This window comes from Mercenaria mercenaria, chromosome 17 (assembly GCF_021730395.1).
Source record: "Mercenaria mercenaria strain notata chromosome 17, MADL_Memer_1, whole genome shotgun sequence".
Lineage (NCBI taxonomy): Eukaryota > Metazoa > Mollusca > Bivalvia > Venerida > Veneridae > Mercenaria > Mercenaria mercenaria.
This window is the reverse complement of record NC_069377.1, coordinates 53,906,537-53,933,058: the sequence shown is the minus strand read 5'-3', so window position 1 is coordinate 53,933,058 and position 26,522 is coordinate 53,906,537. Positions and strand designations below refer to the sequence as shown.

The window sequence follows — 26,522 nt, the reverse complement described above, 5'->3', positions numbered from 1 at the left end:
GCTTTTAATGTTTTTCATCTCGCATCTATATTCTACAAAGAATAATTTCCTTAACATTGTAAATCATATACTTGTACAGTCTAACCTGTACTAACGGTCACCTCCGATCAGCGGTCACCTCCGTTCAGCGGCCATTTCATGACGCCCCCGACGGATTTTCTTATATTTTATCACTTTATTCAGCGGCCACCTGCCGTCCGCGGCCAGCGGCCACCAAAATTGCCTCCCGACCGCCGTATTTGACCCCTTTCAGCGGCCATTTTTCTTCCAAAATCAATTATTTTTAGGCAATAATCGCCGAAGATACCCGATTTTTGAGAAGCACGTGATTGCTAAGTTTCGCGTGACTTCACCACAAGAACGACAAAATGACATGAGCTTCTCAATTAAAACTGATAACCAAAGGTGTAATCCCCTTTTTATACGCCCGTTTGAAAAACGGGACGTATTATGGGAACGCCCCTGGCGGGCGGATGGGCGGTTGGGCGGGCGGGCGGGCGGGCGGCGTCCACAGACCTTGTCCGGAGCATATCTTCTACATGCATGGAGGGATTTTGATGAAACTTGGCACAGTTGTTCACCATCATGAGACGGAGTGTCATGCGCAAGAACCAGGTCCCTAGGTCTAAGGTCAAGGTCACACTTAGAGGTCAAAGGTCAAATTCAAGAATGACTTTGTCCGGAGCATATCTTCTTCATGCATGGAGGGATTTTGATGAAAGTTGGCACAATTGTTCATCATCATGAGACGGAGTGTCATGCGCAAAAACCAGGTCCCTAGGTCTAAGGTCAAGGTCACACTTAGAGGTCAAAGGATACAAGAATGAAAACTTTGTCCGGAGCATATCTTCTTCATGCATGAAAGGACTTTGATGTAGCTTGGCAAAATTGTTCACCATCATGAGACGGAGTGTCATGCGCAAGAACCAGGTCCCTAGGGGTAAGGTCAAGGTCACACTTAGATGTCAAGGATACAAGAATGAAAACTTTGTCCGGAGCATTTCTTCTTCATGCATTGAGGGATTTTGATACAACTTGGCACAAATGTTCACAAGCATGAGACGGAGTGTCGTGCGCAAGAACCAGGTCCCTCGGTCTAAGGTCAAGGTCACACTTAAAGGTCAAAGGTCAGATACAAGATTGACTTTGTCCGGAGCATTTCTTCTTCATGCATGGAGGGATTTTGATGTAACTTGGCACAATTGTACACCATCATGAGACGGAGTGTCATGCACTGGTCCCTTCTTTTGAATTACTTCCCTTTGCTGTTACTATAAATAGCTTATATTGTAACTTTTTCATTACAAGTCGTAGGGAAAAATCGAGACCACTTTTCTGTAGTACAACATGCATGTTACATCCAATTCTGAGGTATATTTTGAGCTATCTCTACCTGGTAAGGATTTTTGTGTGGACTTGTAATTTTTTTTTTCGATTTTTTTTTTTTTTTTTTTTTTTTTTTTTTCTTTAAAGATTAACTTCCCTTAGTTGTTACTATAAATAACTTACATTGTAACTTTTTTATAATTGACCGTAGGGAAAAACCAAGACCACTTTTCTGTGGTACAACATTGATGTTACTTTCAAATTTTGGGTGTATTTTAAGGTATCTCTACCTGGTAAGGATTTTTTTTGTGGACTTAGAAAAATAAAAGAATTACAATAATTTCTAAAAAAAAACAACATTGTAAACAACTAGAAAATTAAAATTCCATTTGCAAATACAGGTGCTAGTGTAAACAAATTTGCTGTGACGGGCGTATATTGTGACATTCTGGCACCCTTGTTGTTATGATCAAATGGCCAGTAATTATCGGCAATTAGCATGTCACCTCGGGTCAATTTTGTTGTTCACAGTTTGACCTCGGTTAAAGATAATACTCGATAACTAACTAGTAGTATAATATTTGTGATTTTTCATACTTCTGTCATCAAAATACTATTAAATTTATACGAAATTAATTGTGTTTGAAAAAAAAAAATAAACCACTCCATCTTTTACCGAACGTAACGGCAATCGTAGATTTTAGCGTAGACAATAAGCGCGGAGAGTAGCTTCCCTTACCAAAATGGCGAAAATTGTAAACAAACTTGTTTTGAAGTTGGAAAATTGTCTGTAACAATTTTTGTAGTAAAACAATCACGCCGAAGTTTTAGATTGCTAAGAAGACCATTCATATTGCGAAGGCAAATGCACGTCATTGTATCCTGGTAACATAATAATGGGAACCCCCCCAAAAATGGGCCTAAAGGCTAAACTGGCCAGAAGTCTGAAAAATACATATATTGGCTGCACCTCCGATCAGCGGTCACCTGGCTTTAGCGGCCAAATTGTCTGCTTCCCTTGGCTGGCTGCTTAAGACAGGTTAGACTGTATATTTATACACAAATTTTTAACTTCTTATATCCTCTAGAAAAAATGATTCATAGTTTTGTTATAAACAGCTTGTTACGAATTTAATATATGATCCTTAAATGAATGAAACAGTCACTATATAATTAATGTTAAATTTGTCATATTTAATGCCTATTTGATAAAACCTGTGTAAGCTCATTGAATTGAAGAAATGTGTTTTTTTTTTGACAAATTAATTTAGTTGACAGTTTTATCAGATCAATTCAGGCATTTTGCCACAAATATTCAATAAGATAGAAAGCTAGAATGTTTATTAACATTTTATCATATTTCTACATTTTCTTGACAGTTGTTGGAATAAAGTCAGAAAGTTTGTGTGTGTTAAAAGTTTAATCTTCAGTCCAAAATGTTGAGTTAGCAGATGAAATCCTTTGGAAGCATAGAACACAAGCAAGCATATTTGAATACCAATTTAACCTTTAGCCTGCTAGCGGCGAGTTAGTCTGCCTTTGCGACCAGTGCAGACCAAGATCAGCCTGCACATCCGTGCAGTCTGATCATGGTCTGCACTGTTCGCTTTTCAGTCAGTAAGTTTTTAGTAAACACCCCTTCAAATGATAAATGGTACTGCCCATATTGGAAGATGGACCAGTCCATTATAGAAATTTAGCATGGTAAGGGTTAAAGTCTCTTATGTAATTAGTTTATCTATAACATAAAAACAGGCATGGCAGCATACCCTCTCTGCAAATGGTGTACATATTGAAATAGATTATAATATGTAAACTTGGAAATGTCTTTAATTTTGATGAAAATCTCTAAAATGTTGAGTGTTTTTATTTGTCAGAAAAGTTGAAACTTGAATGGAAATTTGACTTGTGCAAATTAATACCTGTCAAAATATTTCATTACCTCAGCACAAAAACTGGTTAACTGCATTGACTTAAAAGCAGCCAACTAGTACAGTTACACTGAGATGGTGAGTTGCTTCTTGTTCTGTTCCAGAACATTTCTGAATTATTACTATATTTTTATATGTTATTGCAGATAGATGTTGATGGCAGCGGATCAATTGAAATGGATGAGCTTGGCCAGGCTCTGGAAGCATGTGGCGTTAAACTTCCACAGTACAAAGTGCGGGTACTCCAGGAAGAATGTGCAAAGAGTGATAAAAATAAAGATGGGAAACTTGACATGGCTGAATTTAAAGCAGTAAGTACTATTACTCCTGAATAAATGCCCATAGGTGCATTGCATCTTTTAAAGGGGCTCAGTTGAATTTTTTTGGGGGTGGGAGGGAGGGGATGGAGACTTAAGACTTGCTCTTGTCCATGTCTGTCCATCATTCCATAAGAAATTTTTGTTGTGCATATTTCAAAAATTGTTTGATCTAGAGTCATCAAACCTCATAGGGATTTCATTCAGCCTGGTGTTTTGATTGGGATATTACACAGCCACAACAGAGTTATGGCCCTTGACTAAAAAGCACCTAAAAGTTTGTGCCACATTTATTTAAAAAGTATTTGATCTAGGAATATGAAATACTTATAGGAATACTATTCAGCATGAAAAGTTGTTGAAGATCTAACTGAAACAGAGTTATTTTGCCCTTTGACTTGATCAAAATACTGTACTATGTTTTTATTAAAAGGGCATAAAAATTTATGTTGCACATATCTTAAAATGTATTTGACCAAGGGTCATGAAACTTGTAAGGAATATTTTTCAGCATATGAAATGTTACAGCTTGGGGTTTGTTTAGGATTTCTTTCAGTCAGTCCATAATTATGCCCATAAATTTAGTAAAAAAATATGCGTGCAGGGCATACAAGTTAGCTTATATCTTAGAAAGAAAGTATTTCACAAAGAGTGATGGAAACCATGTAGGATTATTATTCAGTCAAAATAGTTATTGCCCTTTGACTTAGTCAGAAATATGCATATAAGAGAATAAAAGTTTGTGTTGCATACGTGTTAAAATGTATTTGACCCAGGGTCATGAAACATGATAGATTTATTATTAAACATGTGAATTTGTGCATCTTAGTTTTGTTAGCTCGACTATACCAAATATGGAGAGCTGTCCTACTCGACCCGGCGTCAGTGTCCTTCCTCGTCCGCACTTTGGTTAAAGTTTTGATGCACTTTCTCTTTGTCTCTGTAATTACTTGATGGATTTGTTTCAAACTTAAAATAGTTATTTCTCATCATCACCCACATCATATGACACAAGGTCCATCACTCTGGAACCAATTTTCCAAGAATTATGCCCCCTTTTTACTTAGAATTCCAGGTTAAAGTTTTGGTGTACTTTCACTCTATCTCTGTTATTATTAAATGGATTTTATTCAAACTTAAAATAGTTGTTCCACCTTATCACCTACATCATATGACACAAGGTCCATAACTCTGGCACCAATTTTTCATGAATAATTCCCCCTTTTACTTAGAATTTAAGGTTAATTTTCACTATATCTCTGTTATTACAGAGAGGATTTGATTCAAACTTTAAATAGATGTTCATCATCATCATCATTCACATGATATAACACAAGGACCATAACTCTAGCACCAGTATTTCATGAATTATCTCCCCTTTTTACATATAATTTCAGGTCAAAGTTTTGGTGCACTTTCACTCTATCTCAGTTAATACTAAATGGATTTGATTCAAACTAAAAGTAGTTGTACACATCATCACCCGCATCATATGAAACAAGGTGCATCACTCTTGCACCAATATTTCATGAAGTTTGCCCCCTTTCTGCATAGAATTATACTTACTTAATGTTTTGATAACTTTATCTTTATCTCTCTTGTTACTTCATTCTTTTGACACAAACGTAAGCTATTGTCCAATACATTCATCCACATTGGAGTCATTAAACACTCCAGTGACTGCTCCAGCTTCCTCAGATGTGCCCATTTTCACTATCCAGCATCGAAATAGTCAAGCGCACTGTCTTCTTTGACAGCTTTTGTTTTGTATTTCACTCTGCAAGATCCTTTGATGTAAGCACAGCTGTTACATTAAACAAAACTTTTGTAAAGAGGCTTTTAGGTTGATGAAAAACTGGTGTTTTTTTTAAATAATTTTATATGATTAAATGTTCTATCTGTTTCAGTTATACATAAAGTTAAAAAAAGACCAAGATTTCGGCCATGTATTTAAAAAGTCTATTTCTGCAAGAACAGATATTCAGCAAACAACTGGTGGTTCAGAGGGCAGTTCACATTCAGTCAGAGACTCGGAAAGAATCGCTTTTGCCAGTTGGATAAATAGGTACCCTTTTCATACTTTGTGTTGTCTAAAATAGGAACTGTTAAATTATAGTAAACTGTAATAGTAAGTGTTGACTAAAATGTTCAAAAGCCAAAATAGGTATCATTGTAGATCTGGTTTTAAGATGTTGGATTATGAATTTTAATGTTGCTAGTTTGATTTTCTGTTTGTCTAACTAAATTTACTAATACAATGTACTATGCAGTTCTTCTGATGAGACTAGCATTGTACATTATGATCAACTGTAACTTCAGCTATTAGTCCACTAGAGGCTCAGGTAGACTGTTGAGAATTAGGGCTGTCATCGATAGAAACGATATCGATGTATCAACGATATTTTTTGGTCGATCGATTATCGATTCCCATTTTCAAAAATCGATATTTTACAGAGAGAAAAAACAACTGTCTAGATAAACACTCAGACCCTCTAAAACAACTTTTTCTGCCTGCAAAAATGTGCCGAAAGTAACGGAAGTTGTCAAAAAAAGGTCATGTCAAAACTTGTACCGTAGCAGTCTTTTCCCACTAGCCGGCACTACCTATATGGGTAGAAGTAAAAAGGGCTCAACTTCAGAATCTATTTGCAAAAAATTACATTGTTCTGTCTTGAAAGGTCGCTTCGTTGTTTGTGCATGTAAAAACATAGAGTATATATACTGTTTCTACGTCAATCTCGGCTTTTTACTTGTTCGCGTATAGCTGATCACTCAGTAAAAGGTACAGAATTTAGCTAGTTCCCGAAACAATAACAAAGATGGCCGAAGAGGAAGCCGTCGCCGGCTTAAATAGTGGAAAAACAGTCAAAAGACGGAAGGAAAAGCTTTGTTTTGGTTCGTAGAAACACAGGGTGTTGCTTAAACATGCCTTTCAGTACAACAAACAGTCAAACACTACAAATTTGAGGCCCATTGAAAACTTGGGCAGAAGTACAGTAGGACAGTACCTAATCCGAATGTAAACTTGTGCAAGGTAAAAATTAAGACAGGGTATGAAACAGGCTAAAAATAAATAAAAACATTGTAAATAAATTAATTAATTTAATAAATAAATAGATATCTGTGGAAGAGAAATGCAGAATTTTAGCTGTTTGAAACCCAACTCCAGTGCCTGGTATTATAGTTTACTAGGTTGTAAAGTATGATAAATGCAAAAGAGGAGTGAAGGCACAATGAAGATCTATAAAATATTTCATTAATTTTCATTTATTTTATTTATTTCATAGATACAAATACAACACAATCAAACAGTAATATAAAAAGTAGGCAAAAAAAAAAGACATAACATTAACAAGAAGGTATATAGCATGCCCATAAACAAAGAGATTGTTAATCTAACTTAATAATCGATATATCGATGTATCGTCGATATTTGTCTTCCGATATATCGGTATCGTCGATATGCAAAAGACCCAATCAATGACAGCCCTATTGAGAATTAATCGGACAGTATTGATTAAGAAGTGATGGAGTTGTTCGTATGGTCAACTTGTGGGCACTAGAAATAAACTGATACATGCAAAAACAAATACATGTAATCATTTGCAGTAGAGTTTGTAAGTGTAAGTTATTTACGTTAAGAGATTAATTTCTAGTCTGTTGAATAATGTGAAAATAAGGCTGCTGTAAATATCAAATTAGTTAAATGTGATGTCTTCATAACTATCGCTTTAGAATACATGCAATATGGAATGTTTCAGATTTGTCAGTTACAGATTGTTTGCTTTTTTTCTGCCTTCAGAAATTTAGAAGATGATGAAGATTGTAAGCCATATTTGCCAATAGACCCAGACACGGGGGACTTGTTTCAGAAAGTTAAAGATGGTATACTTCTATGGTAAGATTCTTCTGCTCAAGTTTGTACAGCATTATATTAGGTTTGTAAATTATCTTTACTAACATGCGCCTTTCTGGACTAGTTTATAATACTGGTAAAATCAGCTCATTGTTAATGAATTACAAGTCGTCCTGTTACGCTGAAGTATTCTTAACAGCGACACAGTGCTTGGAAATATCATGAAAATGCACTCTCAGTAATGCGCTACAGAAACCTTCACGGTGATTTCCTCCAAGAATAATTCTTTTGACACAGTAAAAACACAGCTGCCATATCTAAAAATAGAAGAATCTTCAATTATCGTCGTAAGCTGCTTTTCAGATTTTGAAATATTTTCATATAAATGATCCTTCAGTGACCCTTTACCAAGTTTGTTTATTTTATTCTGGTTTGTTGAAAACATGGCCAACAGAGGGAGTAAAGTCTGTCCCATTCCAGAGGTTATGTACAAATGTGATGTGTTTAAACTACTACAACACTTTTCTGCAAAGTAGAGATGGTTTGACAAATTAAAAAAAGCCACCCTTTTATCTAGTATTTTCCTGGGTATGCAACTGAAAACATTTTGTTAACATGCGATAGTACTTAAATATGTCTTTTTTTTATAAACAAACCTATGCACAAGTTATTTAAAGGAAGATAACTTTAAAAAGGTAAATTGACTCACTCTTAGCCTATCCCTCCAAATTATTCCAGATCTCAGGTATATCCGTAAATCCCTGATGAATAAGTGTTATGCTCATAAACACTTAAGTATCATTTCCAAAAGCGTGGTTTAAAGATATCCTGCATTTTAGTATCCTTATAGAAATATTTCCAGGCCACTATATCCAGTTCCTTTTATAGTTTCTTGTTTTCAGCAGTTTTCTATAAAAATATTCTTATTGCTTCCAAGTGATAAATGCAAGAAAATTTAAATCCATTTATCCAAAACAAGTGGGCAATAGGTGTTTTTATTCAGACTTTGCAGGAATGTCTTATTGATAACTTTTACTTTTTCAGCAAATTAATCAATCAGTCAGTGCCTGACACTATAGATGAAAGAACAATAAACAAGACTAACTTGAAATTGGTTTATTTGCGACTTGAGAATCACAACCTTTGCCTTAATTCTGCGCGGTCCATTGGCTGTAATGTTGTCAATATTGGTCATGCTGACCTGGATGCTGGTACGCCACATTTGGTGCTAGGTCTCCTGTGGCAGATCATCAGGGTAAGAGTCACATTTTTAACTAGTTTGTACCTAAAGAGTTGGTTTAAGTTTTGCATGCAAGTACGTATAGCTGTCATTTAAAGGTATATAGCTTTGAAACTTATTTTATCCTTTTGTATGTCAATTACCAACCTCACTGGGTCTTGTCCCATAACTCTGACATGTTTTTGGCCAAATTATGCCCCCTTTTGGACTAAGAAAATAGAAGTAAAGTTTTGCATGTGAAATACTATCTCCAAAACTAATGCAGATATTGAACTGAAACTTCACATGTGTCTTCGGGTTATAAAACTAGGTGATAGCATCAAGTCCCATAACTTTGACATGCATTTTGGCCAAATTATGCCCCCTTTTAAGAAATCCTGGTTAGAGTTTTGCATGCAAGTACATAAAGAGTTCCATATTTCTTGTACAAAGCAAAGCAGAGCATTTGACATTGAGGCTGCTGATCCAAATCCCACTGGAAGCAGAAGAAACCATGTACTGTGATAGGAAGTGGTACATCTAACTATTATTTAAAGGCTATATTTAAGCTAAATTACTTTTTCTTTTTCTAGGTCAATAACCAACCTCACAGGATTAAGTCCTGTAAGTCTGACTTGTATTTTGGACAAATTATGCCCCCTTTATTGAATAGAAATTTCACATGTCATCGGTGTTATTAAACTAGGTGATAGCATCAAGTCCCATAACTCTGACATTTATTTAGCAAAATTATGTCCCCTTTTGAACTTAAAATTTTATGGTTAAAGTTTTGCATCTCAAAAACTAATGCAAATATTGAACCGAACTTCAAACGTTTGTTCGGGTTAATAAAACTAAGTGATAGCATCAAGTCCCATAACTATGACATGAATTTAGCAAAATTATGTCCCCTTTTGAATTAAAAAATTTATGGTTAAATTTTTGCATGCAAGTTACTACCTCCAAAACTAATGCATATACTTAATTGAGACTCTGTAGATATTTTAACATTTAGGGTAATTTTCATGCTTCTGGGACAATAATTCGAATAGTTGTCAGCATTGACTGTCTTACAGACAGCTCTTGTTTGACACATTCTGTAAGTGAATTGATACAATTCCTATACATTTGATATGAGTTAAATTTTGTCTCATTTACAGATTGGATTACTCAGTGAAATAAACTTGCAAGCACATCCAGGTCTAGTTCTGCTGCTAGAGGAGGGGGAGACGATTGATGATCTTATGAAACTGTCACCTGAAGAAATCCTGATCCGTTGGGTCAACTATCATCTGCGAAATGCTCAGGCCAACAGACAGATATCCAATTTCAGTGGCGATATTAAGGTACAGTAGAACACTGTTCTATATTAAGGTACAGTAGAACACTGTTCTCGCAAGGGATGGTGGCTAGGTCAAATTATTTTTGAAAACACAAGAAGAGCAAGGTTTTGAGTAAGACTAGTTCCTAATTTGATTTATTTTAGTTCAAGATGCTGTAAAACTGTTAAAAAATAGTTTTAAGTTCGAAATTTATAATTATTTTTGTTGTGTATTGATATGAACTATATGTAATTGATATAAAATAATCCAATTTTAATTATACAGAAGTGTGAGGTATTCTAGATAGTGTTTATGTTTCCCTATCGTCAGTGTTCCATCCTAAGCAGTGTCAGTACTGACCCCTGTGACAACGAACTGGTCCAGAGTGACAGTGTTCTGGTCTCAGGTGTCATTTACTGAACCCCAGTGTCAGTGTAGTGATCTGCATTTTTTTTTAACAAAATGATCCCCTATGCCAAGTGTCCAGTGTCATTGAGATTATCTTCAATGACAGTGTACCCTTGGCTCAAGAGTCAGTGTACCTGTCCCCGGCCTCTAGTGTCTATTAATTCCAGTCTGTAGTGCCAATAAACTTATCCTTAGTGTCCATGTTCTGGGTCTCAAGTGTCAGTGCATTGAGGCCAGTACACTGACACTGGGGACCAGAACAAAAAAACTGGAGGCAACTGCACCAACATTCTCAAGTGTCAGTGTGTTGGCCCCCAGTGTCAATGTACTGGCCTCCAGTGTTAGTGTATTGACCTCCAATGACAGTGTACTGGTCTCGAGTGTCAGTGTACTGGCCCCTAGTGACAGTGTACTGGCCTCCAGTGGCAGTGTACTGATCCCCAGTGTTAATGTACTGTACTGGGCCCCAGTGCCAGTGTACTGGTCTTCAATGTCAATCTACTGGTCTCCAGTGTCGGTGTACTGATCTTCAATGTCAGTGTACTGGTCTCCAATGTTGGTGTACTGGTCTCAAGTGTCAATGCACTGGCCCCTAGTGGCAGTATACTTGTCTCCGTGTACTGGTCTCCAGGGACAGTGTACTGGCCTCCAGTGGCAGTGGACTGATCCCCAGTGTTAATGTACTTTACTGGCCTCCTATTAGTTTACTGGTCTCCAGTGTCAGTGTACTGGCCCTCAGTGTCAGTGTACTGGTCCCTTTGACTACGTACTGGTTTTCATTGCCATTGTACTGGTCCATATAAATGTAGTGTCAGTGTATAATTGTACCTACCCTATGCCAGTGTACAGGCCTCGACCTTAGCGGTGGACCGTTGGACCGACGCAACCAAAATATCGGCAGGTCCACTAACTATCAAAAGTTCGGTAGACCGACGGTCAACCAATTTTCAGTCACGGTCTGCAAATAAAATAAAACCCTTAAAAGTGAAAAATAGTGGGGGAAATCGTACCCATATCGGCGAATTCACAAAACGAAAGTTGATTTTGCCTTAAGTACGGCATTCTATAGTTATAAGCATTGGCGAGTTAAAGTCAGGATAGCACGAATGGACTACTCAACCGATCGGGCGAGTGTTTTTTACGTGGTAACTTTACCAAATTGAGAAATTACATCCGGCAAAATTACCTGGATTGACTGGAACTTACCCGCAAATCGTAAAAAATATCAAAACGTCATGCTGGTAATTTTCAATTCCACAAGCACGTGCGCCCTATCGTAATATCCAATTTACACGCGGTTACTTTTGACACAAATAACGCGCGTAGTGCATTCATTTTTAACTATAATCGCTTCAAATTTCCAACACCGCTTGAGAACTAGTACAGTTTGAATTCTATAACAATTTTAATAAGATATCGACAGGAATGTAGGCAAAATTCTTTAAAAATGATCAAATTTTCATATAATGTTTTGTAAAATTTCAAACAGCGTGATCTTGATTATTTATTTCCTTCTTAAAGTAAATAAACGGTACATACTATGGTAATAAAATTCAGACTTTTGACCAGAAAGTACAAAAAACACAATTAAAAAATCTTAAATAATGAAAAAGCGGCAGCAATTTGAATACATGGAGTAAAACGATTTTGGCAAACAGATTTCTGTTAGCGCGGCAGAATAGGTTACGTGACCTCATGAACGTAAATAGAAATGTGGTTTTAAAATGAAGCAGTATGATGTCGTTGCGGTTTTTAAAAAGTTTTAAATGATTCTTTGTACATATATTTTGTGACACAACACTTTGTTATTGTTAAATATTCTTCTCAAACAATAATGTAAATTTCTTGAGGGCAAATAGGTCACAAAGGTAGGACATCCACTATCATCGTTCACGGTTTGACACATTTACATGTCAGTTTATTCGGGATATTGCACATTCGCTTTTAAAAAATTAAAGAAAAAACTTTTTTTACTGATTTCTTCTCAACAATTAAAGGAATCGAGAAAGTACGATCAGACAGTGATGTGTCACATGGCGCGAAAACATGACGTAATGTCATGACAATCTCGGGGAAACTATACTGCTTTGATCTCCACTGCAGATGCCACAATAACCGACACACTTCTTTTAGCTCTTTGAGGGGGTGTTAACTGATGATGAAAACGAGGCCAATTACTTAGTTTATCATCAGAATAATTACCGATAATTGTTGATGGTTTTTTTTTTTCACTTTCAACACGGGTCGGGAGGATGATGATTATTGTGTCCATATTTTGGGACACTATTCAAAATAAATTTTTTTTTCGGGACAACAGATTGCTACTGTCTTCCATTTTTAATTATTTTAGAAATAAGTCCTGTTTCTTCGAGTCATATGAAGTTATGACGTCTACAACATCACAATTTATGTGATGGAATTGGAGGTCCACTAAAGTCTGAGCAGGTCTACTAGATTTTAGCAGTTGGTGGACCTGCTGGCAACTGCTGAAAAAAGTTAAGGTCGAGGCCTGGTCATGACTTTCTTTTGTTCCTTAAATGTCTACCTGGGTTAGCCATAAATTGAACCTGACAGAATTCTTGACTACTTGCTTGATAGGCAAATCCGAGGTGATGTGATGGTGATATTTTGTGAACAGTATCTGTGCCCCCTCTTGAAAGTACTTCTCTGTTGTTAATATTCTTGTTTGTGCATGTTAGTGTTTTGATTTCAATGCTTTTAAAAATACAGTATTGAAATAGAGCGGAGAATCAAGATATAAGATGAAATAGTTTCATATTTGATTTGTACAAAAGCTTGTTAATACCTGCTGTCAGCTAAGATGTGTACATGTTTCCATCAGGAACAAAATTTGAAAGGAGTCTGTGCAATACATGAGCACTAGTTAAAATAAAAAAGCATAGTTTATTAGAAGACAAGGCATGAGAACCTAAATAATTATTTCTTTTAATCTGTATTATACAAATTATTTTCTTTTTCAGGATTCTGAGGCATACACCTATCTGTTGCACCAGATTTCACCCAAAGATGCAGGTGTCAACCTTGACCCACTTATGGTAGTATTTCATTTCTTGTAATTGTTGACTCACCTGAACAGAAGGTTCAGGTCGAGGTATTAGTATAGGTGGATAGTCAAGGGCTCAGGATTTTGCTTGACTAATTTTAGTGGCTGCCAGAGCTTAACCCTTATCATGCTGGACACGATTGTTTCTGCCTTTGGGACCAGTGTAAATCATGATCAGTCTGCACATCCATGCAGTCTGATCAAGATCTGCACTGTTCACCATTCAGGCAGTATCTTTTTGGTAAGCACCCCTTTTAACAGTTTATGGTAATTTCCAAATTGAAAGTTCATCATAGAAATTTAGCAATCACTTGAAGGGTCGTCATCTAACTTGGTGTATAGCAGCCTAGGAAGGTCCTCTCAGATATATTCATATTGTTTGGCTTGACTGATTTTAAATGCTGCCAGAGATTAAGATAAAAGCCTTTGAACAACCCTTTCTTCTCATGAACTGCTTAATGGATAATAACTAAACTTGGTCTGTAGCATCCTTGTGTGGACCTCTCTCACATTTGTTCAAATAGTTCTGCTCAGCGGCTTTTAGGGGATGCCACAGTAAAAAAACACAGAACCCTTGATAAAAATTTCAATGAAGTGCTTAACGGATATTTATCAAACTTGATCATGTCTAACTGTCACAGTACTCTTCAGGTGAGAGAATTAGGCCCATTTGGGCCTCCAGGGTTCTAGCCAGGATTTTGTTACAGCCAGGCTCTCATGAATTATAGGCGGGCACACTTTAGCAGTTTATCACAGTACGCATATAATTCATTTTGTAAATTGAGACAATAATTATTTATAAGAATGATGTGAAGAGCTTGTGAAAATGTAAATTGTGTATGCATTTGTTGGGTTTCAAAACACATGGCTGCCAGGGGGCGTGGTCACTTTTCCCTTTATGTATATAGTTTTATTTATTTTGTTGGGTTTTAAAAATATCGCACCAACACAATTATAGGTCATATGGCCACTTTCCAGCTTTGATAGTGGAGGAAGACCCCAGGTGCCCCTCCGTGCATGATTTCACTTTCAGTGACCATGAATATGACCTACTGACCTACTTTGTAATGTTTTAGCATCAGTTTGCCATTTTAAACATGTGGCTCACATTACTAAGGTGAGCGATTCAGGGTCATCATGACCCTCTTGTTAAAATAATTTCATACAAATGGTCCTTTGATGACCCGTAACGAAGATTGTTCAAATTATTCCAATTAATCAGAAAACATGGTTGCCAAGGGGCTTGGTCATCTATAGTGGAATTTTTAAAAATCTTGTCAGAAATTGCAGGCCCAATTTTAAAACTGTTTAACACAAATGTTTCTTGACTGGCCCTTTACAAAGATTTTACAAATGATTCTATTTGGTCAAAAAACATGGCCTCCAGGGGGTGAGGTCACTTTTCACTATTCAGAAAACACTTGAACTATTTCAAAATCATTTCACAGTTATTTTTGCTTGCATAACCATCTTCCAAAACTGTTCGGGCAAACGGTGTTATTCAAGTGAGCGATCTAGCGCCATCATGGCCCTCTTGTTATGTTTTTATACTAAACACAGTTGTTACCATTCATGATCCAGTGTGTCATACATATATTTAAGGTCAAATAGTAAAGGTCAGGTGATGACTTTTTGCCACTATGGCCGTCTTGATGATTTAAACAAAAGTTTATTGAACTGCATTTCTTAGGGGTGATATATTTGCCACAGATTTGTACTTAAACAGGGTTGCCACTTACCTTGAAAAGTCAGGGGAAAATGATTTTTTTTTCAAGGTCACTGAATTGTCAGGGAAATCTTCATGATGGTCAGTGAAAAATAAAATTTTAGGAAAGTCAAGGAAAAATGAAATTCTGGGTCGGTGTTTAAAATGTTCAGTGGCTACGGCACTCTTCAAGCAGTATTTATTAAGTCTTTCCAAACACATTTTGGTGTAATTGTATATAAACAAGTCAGTTATTATTGCTGATTAATATCATCATTATCTTCACACTCCTATATTTATTGTATTTGTTAATGAAAGTTTGTTATATCTGAAAAGAAATAAATGTAAGAGTGGATTGGATGGCTGTAGGAGAGGAGGAGGCCGAAAAACATATGGTGGTATTGGTCAGTGAGAAGTATGGTTTAGTCAGAGAAAAGTCAGGGAATTTCATTTTATCAACTAAGTGGCAACCCTGTTAAATCATTAACATGATAGCAATACTGTAAAACAGTGAATATATCCGCAGGGATAACACTAGCTGTTCATCCTGTGATTTCCTTTAGAGGATATACTTGGTAAAGAGCGTCTTTGTCACCCAGTACATTTGATGTGTAAATTTTTTCCTCCAAAAATATTCATGCTTCACTTCTAAATCATGTCTTGAAGTTCACATTTACCAGAGAACATGTTATTATTAGTTTCAAGGTTATAAAGTGAGGTTTGAAACTGCGTTGAAATGCAGCCTTGTCATGTCATTGGTGTTACAAACTTGCGACTTCAAACCCAACAAAAACAAAAACAGATATTGTTTTGTACAGGTTCAAAACCGAAACGCAAGAGAAGGAAATCTTTATGTATATTACATTTTCCCCTATAAATGAATTTAAATTTATGTGTTAATCTAGCTAACCTACAAAAGTGTTGTTATAATTTTTCTTCCCAGGAGCAAGATGGAGAAATGAGAGCAGAAGCCATGTTGAAGGAAGCTGACAAAATCAAATGTCGAGCCTTCGTCACAAGCAAAGATGTCTGCAAAGGAAACGCCAAACTCAATTTGGCCTTTGTAGCTAACCTTTTCAATACATACCCAGCCTTGGAAAAACCAGACGATATGGATGTTGAGATCATTGAAGAAACTAGAGAAGAAAAAAGTATGTTGAGGTTTTAGCGCAACTATACAAAGTTCATCAAAATCTGCCCTAATCTATCCAGGGTCCTGATCAACACATCGGTTAAAAGTTTTGATGCACTTGCACTTTTTCTGTGTTACTGTGTCAGGGTTCTCCCCAGGATTTTGTTATAGCCGGGCTCTGCAGAATTATAGCCGGGTACACTTTTTAGCGGTATATTGCAATAAGCATACTATTCATTTAAGTGAATTGAGATGATAAATTATAAGAATGATATGAAACAGCTTGTAAAAATGTAAAAAAATATATATCTGTCTAAGGTAGCTTAAGTAAATACGTCAATAAGAAATCAATGCAAGAATCATTACTTAATATTTTCTACTCAATTTTTCAAGGCCACAGTTGTGTTTCCTAGCAGATAATTTCGCAGCACATGAGCTTGTTGAAACACTAAAATAATTAATTTTAGAATGTAAATAACAATAGCACTGCAAAGATGATATTAAAGATAATTATCATTTAAACCCAGTTTAATGCTTGTTGAGTTTCCCCTTTAAACTTTCATGGCATGGTCGGTCTCATTTTCACCCTTTTTTACCAACTCCTGTCCCTGTTATTATTTAACCAAATTTTTTTTTTGTAATGGAAGACAAATTTTTGGTTTAGGAACTTGAAGGTCAAGGTCATTTGAGACAGTTTCTCCCCTCAAGGGATTAAAACCTTTTTGTCATTCTTCCTCTTGAATAGTGGTGATATAAATTTTGGATATATTCTATCCAAATTAATGGTAATTGAATTGTACTCATTACATGTTTTCAGTGGTACATTCAAATGATGTAAATTCTTTATTTCAGCATATCGCAACTGGATGAACAGTATGGGAGTGAATCCACATGTGAACAGATTGTACAGTGACCTTCAGGATGGCCTAATTCTGTTCCAACTTTATGACATCATTAAGAAAGGATGCGTTAACTGGAACAAAGTTGTCAAAACATTTAACAAAATGAGGGCTACTTTTGAAAAAATAGGTTAGTTATGAGACATTTTCATATATGCTAGGTTAATAGTAGTAGTGCATGTAGCAGGTTATTGTAAGATCATTTATTTACATAAACATATGAGCCCCACCATCAGAAAACCAACATAGTGGCTTTGCGACCAGCATGGATCCAGACCAGCCTCTTGCTATGTATAACATGTCTGTTTGTTTTCAAATTCAGGGAACTGCACATATGCTGTTGAACTTGGCAAGGAGGTGAAGTTTTCATTAGTTGGAGTGGGAGGGAAAGACATCTATGATGGCAATACCACACTTACCCTCGGCCTCATATGGCAGCTGATGAGGGCTTATACCCTGTCGGTGCTCAGAAACATGTCTGATGATGATAAACCAATTGAAGATAAATTTATTCTTCAATGGGTTAACGACAAAGTGAGTGTGACATTTGTTTGGTGTTCAGTATTAACCCTTACCCTGCTAAATTTCTATAATGAGCTTGTCCATCTTTCAGTTTGGACAGTTCCATTAACTTATTATTTGTCCAAAGAAGTTATGGTTTTGACATATCAACTAAGTATTCCCTAATATACGATACATAACAGTTTCATTGACTTCCATGATATTTGGAGAAATGACAGCACTTTTCCAGCTACTTTAACCCTTACCATGCTGGACACGATTGATTGATTTTGCTTTTGCGACCAGTGCAGATCATGATTAGCCTGCACATCCATGCAGTCTGTCATGATCTGCACTGTTCGCTATTCAGTCAGTATCTTTTTTGGTATGCACCCCTTTTAACAGTTAATGGTACTGTCCAAAATGAAAGATGGACAAGCTCATTATAGAAAGCTAAGCCCATGACCTTTTTGGTCATTAGCTGGACCATTCGAAGAATAGGTAGAGTTATATGAATTCTTATTCATTGGCATTCATTCTTTTGAAACTTCACACATCCTCTGTGATGAGATGTCTTGCATTGTACAAGTTCCATTACTCATGTTTTGCATTTTTAGCTCGACTATACGAAGTATAAGGAGAGCTATCCTACTCGCCCCGGCGTCAGCGTCGGCGTCGGCGTCTTTCTGCGTCCCCACCTTGGTTAAAGTTTTGGTGCACTTTATCTTTTTTCAACTTATCTCTGTAATTACTTGATGGATTTGATTCAAACTTGAAATACTTATTCCTCATCATCATCCACATCATCTGACATAAGGGCCATAACTCTGGCACCAATATTTCATGAATTATCCCCCCTTTTCACTTAGATTTTCAGGTTAAAGTTTTGATGCACTTTCACTCTATCTCTGTTATTACTGAATGGATTTGATTCAAACTTAAAATAGTTGTTCAACATCATCACCCACATCATATGACACAAGGTGCATAACTCTGGCACCATTTTTTCATGAATTATTCCCCCTTTTTACTTAGAATTTCAGGTTAAAGTTTTGGTGCACTTTCACTCTACCTCTGTTATTACTGAATGGATTTGATTCAAACTTAAAATAGTTGTTCAGCATCATCACCCACATCATATGACACAAGGTGCATAACTCTGGCACCATTTTTTCATGAATTATTCCCCCTTTTTACTTAGAATTTCAGGTTAAAGTTTTGGTGCACTTTCACTCTACCTCTGTTATTACTGAATGGATTTGATTCAAACTTAAAATAGTTGTTCAGCATCATCACCCACATCATATGACACAAGGTGCATAACTCTGGCACCATTTTTTCATGAATTATTCCCCCTTTTTACTTAGAATTTCAGGTTAAAGTTTTGGTGCACTTTCACTCTACCTCTGTTATTACTGAATGGATTTGATTCAAACTTAAAATAGTTGTTCAACATCATCACCCGCATCATATGACACAAGATGCATAACTCTGGCACAATTTTTCATGAATTATTCCCCTTTTTACTTAGAATTTCAGGTTAAAGTTTTGGTGCACTTTCACTCTATCTCTGTTATTACTGAATGGATCTGATTCAAACTTAAACAATTGTTCAACATCATTACCCTTATCATATGATGCAAGGTGCATAACTCTGGCACCAATCTTTTATTAATTATTTCCCCTTTTTACTTAGAATTTTAGGTTAAAGTTTTGATGCACTTTCACTCTGTCTTTGTTATAACTGAATGGATTTGATTCAAACTTAAAACATTTGTTCAACATCATCACCCACACTATATGACACAAGCTGCATAACTCTGGCACCAATAATTAATGAATTATGCCCCTTTTTGCTTAGGATATACTTATATAGTGTTTTGATACATTTTATCTTTACCTCTCTTATTACTTTAAGTTGATATTTTTGACATAGACTCAGGCTATTGTGCAATATCTTCATCCACAATTGGAGTCATTAAACACTCCAGTGATAGCTCTAGTTTCCTCAGATATGCCCAGTTTCATTATCCAGCATCGAAATAGTCGAGCACGCTGTCTCCTGTGACAGCTCTTGTTAGCTCACCTGAGCACAAAGTGTTCATGGTGAGGTATTGTGATCATGCTGTGTTCGTCGTCCGTCCGTCAAGTCGCCTGTCGTCAACAATTATGTTTAAATGACATCTCCTCCAAAACCACTGAATGGATTTTGACTTTCACACAAATGGTCCTTGTGTGACCCTCTACCAAGATTGTTCAAATTATTTTGATTCGTCAAAAAATATGGCTGCCAGAGGGCATGGCCACTTTCCACTATATGTATATAATGGAAACTTTGAAAATCTTCTTGTGGCCCAATTTTAAAATAATTTTACGCAAATGGTCCTTATGTGACCCTCTACCAAGACTGTTGAAATTATTCCGATTCGTCAAAAAACATGGCTGCCAGGGGGCGTGGTCACTTTTCCCTATATGTATACAGTGGAAATTTAAAAAATCTTCTTGTATGAAACTGCTGGCCGGATTTTAAAATTAATTGTTGCACAAATGGTCCTTGAGTGACCCTCTACCAATAGTGTTCAAATTATTCAGATTTGTTAAAAAACATGGCCGCCAGAGGGCGTGGTCACTTTTCATCAACAATTTTAACAACATCTCCTCCAAAACCACTGAATGGATTTTGATGAAACTTTACACAAACGATCTCTGGGTACCCCTCTTTCACATTTGTTCAAATGGTTCGGTTTCATTGAACATGTGGGTCTCTTTTGTTAAAAATAGGTTTTCAGCTATCACACTTTAAATGAGCTTTGATATTTGGCATGTGATATAAGGGTTTATGTGTGTGACGGCTAACATGGAAGAAACCTATCAATACTTGTACCATTATGTTATACAAACACACTTAAAGCCTTATACACAGGTGAGCGCTTTAGGGTCAATTACCCTCTTGTTACATATTTATGCCCCCTTTTTAGCTCATCTGATTTTTTGAAAAAAAATGATGAGTTATTGTCATCACTTGAGCGGTTGTCGGCGTCGGCGTCTGCGTCGGCGTTGCCTGGTTAAGTTTTATGTTTAGGTCAGCTTTTCTCCTAAACTATCAAAGCTATTTCTTTGAAACTTGGAATTCTTGTTCACCATCATAAGCTGACCCTGTATAGCAAGAAACATAACTCCATCTTGCTTTTTGCAAGATTTATGGCCCCTTTTGTACTTAGAAAATATCAGATTTCTTGGTTAAGTTTTATGTTTAGGTCAACTTTTCTCCTAAACTATCAAAGCTATTGCTTTGAAACTTGGAATACTTGTTCACCATCATAAGCAGACCCTGTACATCAAGAAACATAACTCCATCTTGCTTTTTGCAAGATTTATTGCCCCTTTTGGACTTAGAAAATCAGTTTTCTTGGTTAAGTTTTATGTTTAGGTCAGCTTTTATCCTAAACTATCAAAGCTATTGCTTTAAAACTTGCAACACTTGTTCACCATCATAAGTTGACCCTGTATAGCAAGAAACATAACTCCGTTCTGCTTTTTGCAAGATTTATGGCCCCTTTTGGACTTAGAAAATATCAGATTTCTTGGTTAAGTTTTATGTTTAGGTCAACTTTTTCTCTTAAACTATCAAAGCTATTGCTTTGAAACTTGCAACACTTGTTCACCATCATAAGCTGACCCTGTACAGCAAGCAACATAACTCCATCCTGCTTTTTGCAATAATTATTGCCCCTTTTGGACTTAGAAAATCATTTTCTTGGTTGAGTATTATGTTTAAGTCAACTTTTCTCATAAACTATCAAAGCTATTGCTTTAAAACTTGCAACAGTTTTTCACCATCATAAGTGGACACTGTACATCAAGAAACATAACTCTATCCTGCTTTTTGCAAGAATGATGGCCCTTTTTAGACTTAGAAAATCATGGGTAGGACAATATTTCTATTACACAAAAAAAATCAGATGAGCGTCAGCACCCGCAAGGCGGTGCTCTTGTTTGACTTCTTATTAATTTAGTTGACAAGGCTGTTGAATAGTCGAGCGTTGCTCTCCTCCAACAGTTCTTTTAATAAGCAAGTTTTATTTTAATGAGTAAGATGTAGTGTGAGTGCTGAAGTTCACAAGTGAATTTATTTTACTGGAAGCAATTTAAATTGCAGTTGAAAGAGGGACAAAAGACTTGTGGAGTATCAAGTTTCAAGGACCCATCTTTGGCAACTGGACTCCCTATTCTTCATCTGATAGACTGCATTGCACCAAAGAAAATCAACTGGGACAATGTTAAGAAGGAGCCAGAATCCGATGAGGTGAGACTTAATTTTTGTCAAGCCCACTTGTGGAAGCAAACAAAATCTGTAAAAATCTGCAACCAAGAAGAATAATAGCAAACTTGGTTTGTTGAGTCTGTTCTTGAGAGGCAATGGTCGTCCAGATGGATGTTTGTTGTATGTGCATTAGTGCACACATCTGCTCGGATTTTTTTTGTCCGGACAATAATTTTGAAATGTATGGAGCCATCTTGTTTATATTTAGCTCACCTGAGCCAAAGGCTCAGGGTGAGCTATTGTGATTGCTCACCGTCCAGCGTCCGGCCTCCGTCTGTCCACACTTTCCTTTAAACAACATCTCCTCCTAAACCATCAGGCCAATTTTGATGAAACTTCACAGGGATGTTCCTTGGATGGTCTTCTTTAAAAATTATTCAAAGAATTGAATTCCATGTAGAACTCTGGTTGCCATGGCAACCGAAAGAAAAAACTTTAAAAATTTTCTTGTGCATACCACAGGTCATAGGGCTTTTATATTTGGTATGTAGCATCATCTAGTGGTCCTCTACCAAGATTGTTCAAATTATTCCCCTAGGGTCAAATATGGCTTTGACCTGGGGGTCACATGGTTTACATAGACTTGTATAGGGAAAACTTTATAAAATCTTCTTTCCAAAAACCACAAAGCATAGAGCCTCAATATTTGTCATGTGACATCATTTAATGGTCCTCTATAAAGATTGTTCAAATTATGCCCCTGGGGTGAAAAGAGGCCGTGTCCCAGGGGTCCCAAGTTTTATATAGACTTATATATGAAAAAACTTTAAAAATCTTCTTGTCTGAAACCAAAAGACCTAGGCCTTTGATATTTGGTATGTAGCATTGCCTTTTGGTTCCCTACCAAAAGTTTTCAAATTAGCCCCTGGGGTGAAAAGAGGCCCCGCCCCGGGGGTCTCAAGTTTTACATAGACTTAAATAGGAACAAATGTTCACCTCATCGAAACGACGTGCAGAGCGCATGTTTCGGATGGCTCACTTCAAGGTCAAGGTCACACTTAGGGGTCAAAGGTCATATGACTTTGTTTTGTGTGTATATTGCTCTGCATATGCGTTGCATTGCAGTGCTCTTGTTTTTATTTGGCAGATCCTTCTTTTGTTCACTTACAATAATTTTTTTTTAATTACTTCCCTTTTATGTTACTATAAATAGCTTCTTGTCCTTAAGTGCAATGATTACAGATGAGCGGTATAGGGCCATTATGGCCCTCTTGTTTTTAATGTTACTTTAATAAATGGTCTAAATAGTGATATCAAGCTTGTTACTCATTGTAATCTGACAAAAACAAGTGGTACTAGCTCAGCAATGTTCAGAAAATACAGCTGGGATGACATGATGCAAATCGTATGCATATAGTGATGTAAAATATGCGTATAATGATTAAACACATCGCCAGTCCATAGTTGGCACTATTAAACCAGCACATGTATTTTGTAAAAAGAACATATTTTTGGATTTTAATAGGGCTTTTCTGTCAGTCAGTGTTGAATCAGGCTCGAACCCCCAGCAATCTATCTCTCCCATTGTTTTGCCTTTACCCCTTGCAATTTTCTTTCTGTCTTTGCCAATTTTGATAGTTTGCAAGCATCTTCATAGTGTCTACAAAAACACCTGGGATGAAGAGGATTTCGAAACCCATTCTACCACATCAAGGAACAACAAATAACATATGTTTTCCATTGGGAACTGTTTACTAGCGGCTAGTGATAGCCATTTTTTTATGCCCCCCTTCGAAGAAGGAGGGGTATATTGTTATGCAGATGTCTGTCGGTCGGTCGGTCTGTATGTAGACCCATCCGTTTCCGAATGGTAACTCAAGAACGCTTGGGCCTAGAATCATGAAAGTTGATAGGGAGGTTGGTCATCACAAGCAGATGACCCCTATTGATTTTGAGATCTATATGTCAAAGGTCAAGGTCACAGTGACCCTGATTAGTAAAACGGTTTCCGGATGATAAGTCAAGAACGCTTGGGCCTAGGATCATGGAAGTTGATAGGGAGGTAGGTCATCACCAGCAGATGACCCCTATTGAATTTGAGGTCAGTATGTTATAGGTCAAGGTCACAGTGACCCTGAACAGTAAAACAGTTTCCGGATGATAACTCCAGAACGCTTGGGCCTAGGATCATGATTATTGGTAGGGAGGTTGGTCATGACCAGCAGATGACCCCTATTGATTTTGAGTTCAGTATGTCAAAGGTCAAGGTCACAGTGGCCAGGAACAGTAAAATGGTATCCAGGCAATAACTCAAAAACGCTAAGGCCTATTGTCAAGAAAATTGATAGTGAGGTTGGTCATGAGCATTAGATGACACCTATTGATTTTGAGGTCATTAAGTCAAAGGTCAAGGTCACATTTGCCAGGAACAGTTAAACGGTTCCTGTTCTTCTTGTCCAAATCCACAGGGCCTAGGGCTTTGATATTGGTATGTAGCAAAATCTAGTGGTCCTCTACTAAGATTTTTCAGATTATTTCCCTGGGGTCAAATATGGCCCCACCCCGGGGGTCACATGGTTTATATAGACTTATATAGGAAATAACTTGAAAAACCTCTTGTCCAAAACCACAGGTCCTAGGGCTTTGATATTTTGTATATGACATCATCTAGTGGTCCTCTACTAAGATTGTTAAAAATTATTCCCCTAGGGTCAAATATGGCTCCACCCTTGGGGTCACATGGTTTACATAGACTTATATAGGGAAAAAAACTGAAAATCTTCTTGTTCAAACCACAAAGACTAGGGCTTTGATATTTGTAATGTAGCATCATCTAGTGGTTCTCTACCAGGTTTGTTCAAATTGTCCCTCTAGGGTCAAATATGGCCCTACCCTGGGGGTCACATGGTTCATATAGACTTATATAGGGAAAAACTTAGAATGTTCATGTCTATAACCTACATGATTCAAATTTGGACCACATGTATTGTTTTAAGTGGCAAAATGAACCTTGGCATGAGTTGACCTTGATCTTGACCTAGTGACCTACTTTTACATTTCTGTAGCTACAGCCTTCAAATTTGGACCACATGCATAGGTTTGTGTACTGAAATAAATTTTGACCTTGTTATTGACCTGGTGACCTACTTTCACATTTTTGAAGGTACAGGCTTCAAATTTGGACCACTTGCATAGTTTTGTGTACTGAAATGAACTTTGATCTTGATTTTGACCTAGTGACCTACTTTCACATTTCTGAAGCTATAGGCTTCAAATTTGGACTGCCTGCGTATTTTTGTGTTCTGAATTGAAATTTGACATTGATTTTTACCTAGTATCTACTTTCACATTTTTCAAGCTACAGCCTCTAAATTTGAAGCACATGCATAGTTCTGTCTACCGAAATGAACTTTGACCTTGAAATTGATCTAGTGACCTTCTTTCACATTTCTCAAGCCACAGCTTCAAAATTTGGACTACATGCACAGTGTTTTGTACCGAAATGAAATTTAACCTTGACTTTGATCTTGAGCTAGTCTTGAAATTTGGAATATTAAAAAATGGCTCAGTGGTTGGTGTTAGGTTAAAGGTCAAGGTCAGATTGGACCAGAACGGTAGAAATTTTGTTTACCGTGTTCTTATAATTTCTGTTCCTTGTACAATTACTGAATGCATCAAGGGGGGCATTTCGTGTTCGACGAGCTCTTGTTATATATAATTCTAACTGACCATGTTCATGTAATGTTTCTATTACCTCAGGTATATTGTCATAGATATCAGTTAAATTTACTTCAGCCGGGTCTGTTTCTTCTGAAAAACAGGGAGAGGATTCTAATTTGAATGTTGAAGTGTCTCCTAATTCCTTGTTTTCGTTAACGTTTAGTGAAAGGTTGTCTTCTGCTACTTCAGATAAAAAGGAATTTTCAGTGTTGTTTTCTTCAAGAAGAGATATGTGTAACTGATTGTTTTCATCAGCGGATAATATGTGACACAGGTTTAATACATTCAAATATTTTTGTTCGATATCTAGTTTTTCCTGTAAGACAGTCAAGCTCAAGTTGTTTGTACTTGAATGTGTCAAACTTATGACTATTACAGAGGTGCTGAATTAACTAGCTATAAAAGTCAGCTTTGCATTGTAGTAGTAGCACAGGTATTCATATGCATTGTGATCCTGAAAGAAATATCACAAATGATATAATAACTGAAGTGGAACGTTCTTAAACGAGAAGGCATTACCTCAAACTACCGTACCACTGTAAACATAATTTAAAAATGTATGAAGAAGTGTTGATGATATATTACATTGTTAGACGATTGTATGACTAATATATGCTTTGATTCTGTTTGTTAATAAAAATTAGTGTAAATTGCTGTTGTCTGATTACAAACGTTATTTTTTAAGACTTACGAGCTTGATATCACTATTTAGACCATTTATTAAAGTAAAATAAAAAAATCACAGGACTGCTCTTGCTCGCCACACAAATAATTTTGAGCTGTGCAATGCAGCCACACTTTTTTTCAACCATGTCATGTTTGAATGTCTATAACTTGTTGAATATTGCGTTTTGTCGC

General features: G+C 36.6%; 1 protein-coding gene across 1 annotated transcript in view; it reads left to right on the top strand.

Annotated features, from left to right (window-relative positions):
* The window catches only part of LOC123536858 (plastin-2-like), a 50,370-nt gene that overhangs the window by 21,312 nt on the left and 2,536 nt on the right, over positions 1-26,522 (top strand). Inside the window, exons 2-11 of the mRNA XM_045320337.2 lie at positions 3,404-3,568; positions 5,482-5,639; positions 7,377-7,472; positions 8,475-8,685; positions 9,810-9,995; positions 13,361-13,435; positions 16,092-16,299; positions 17,133-17,309; positions 17,502-17,713; positions 21,840-21,986. Coding sequence (XP_045176272.2) covers positions 3,404-3,568; positions 5,482-5,639; positions 7,377-7,472; positions 8,475-8,685; positions 9,810-9,995; positions 13,361-13,435; positions 16,092-16,299; positions 17,133-17,309; positions 17,502-17,713; positions 21,840-21,986 — 1,635 coding nt within the window. The remainder of the gene's footprint in view (positions 1-3,403; positions 3,569-5,481; positions 5,640-7,376; positions 7,473-8,474; positions 8,686-9,809; positions 9,996-13,360; positions 13,436-16,091; positions 16,300-17,132; positions 17,310-17,501; positions 17,714-21,839; positions 21,987-26,522) is intronic.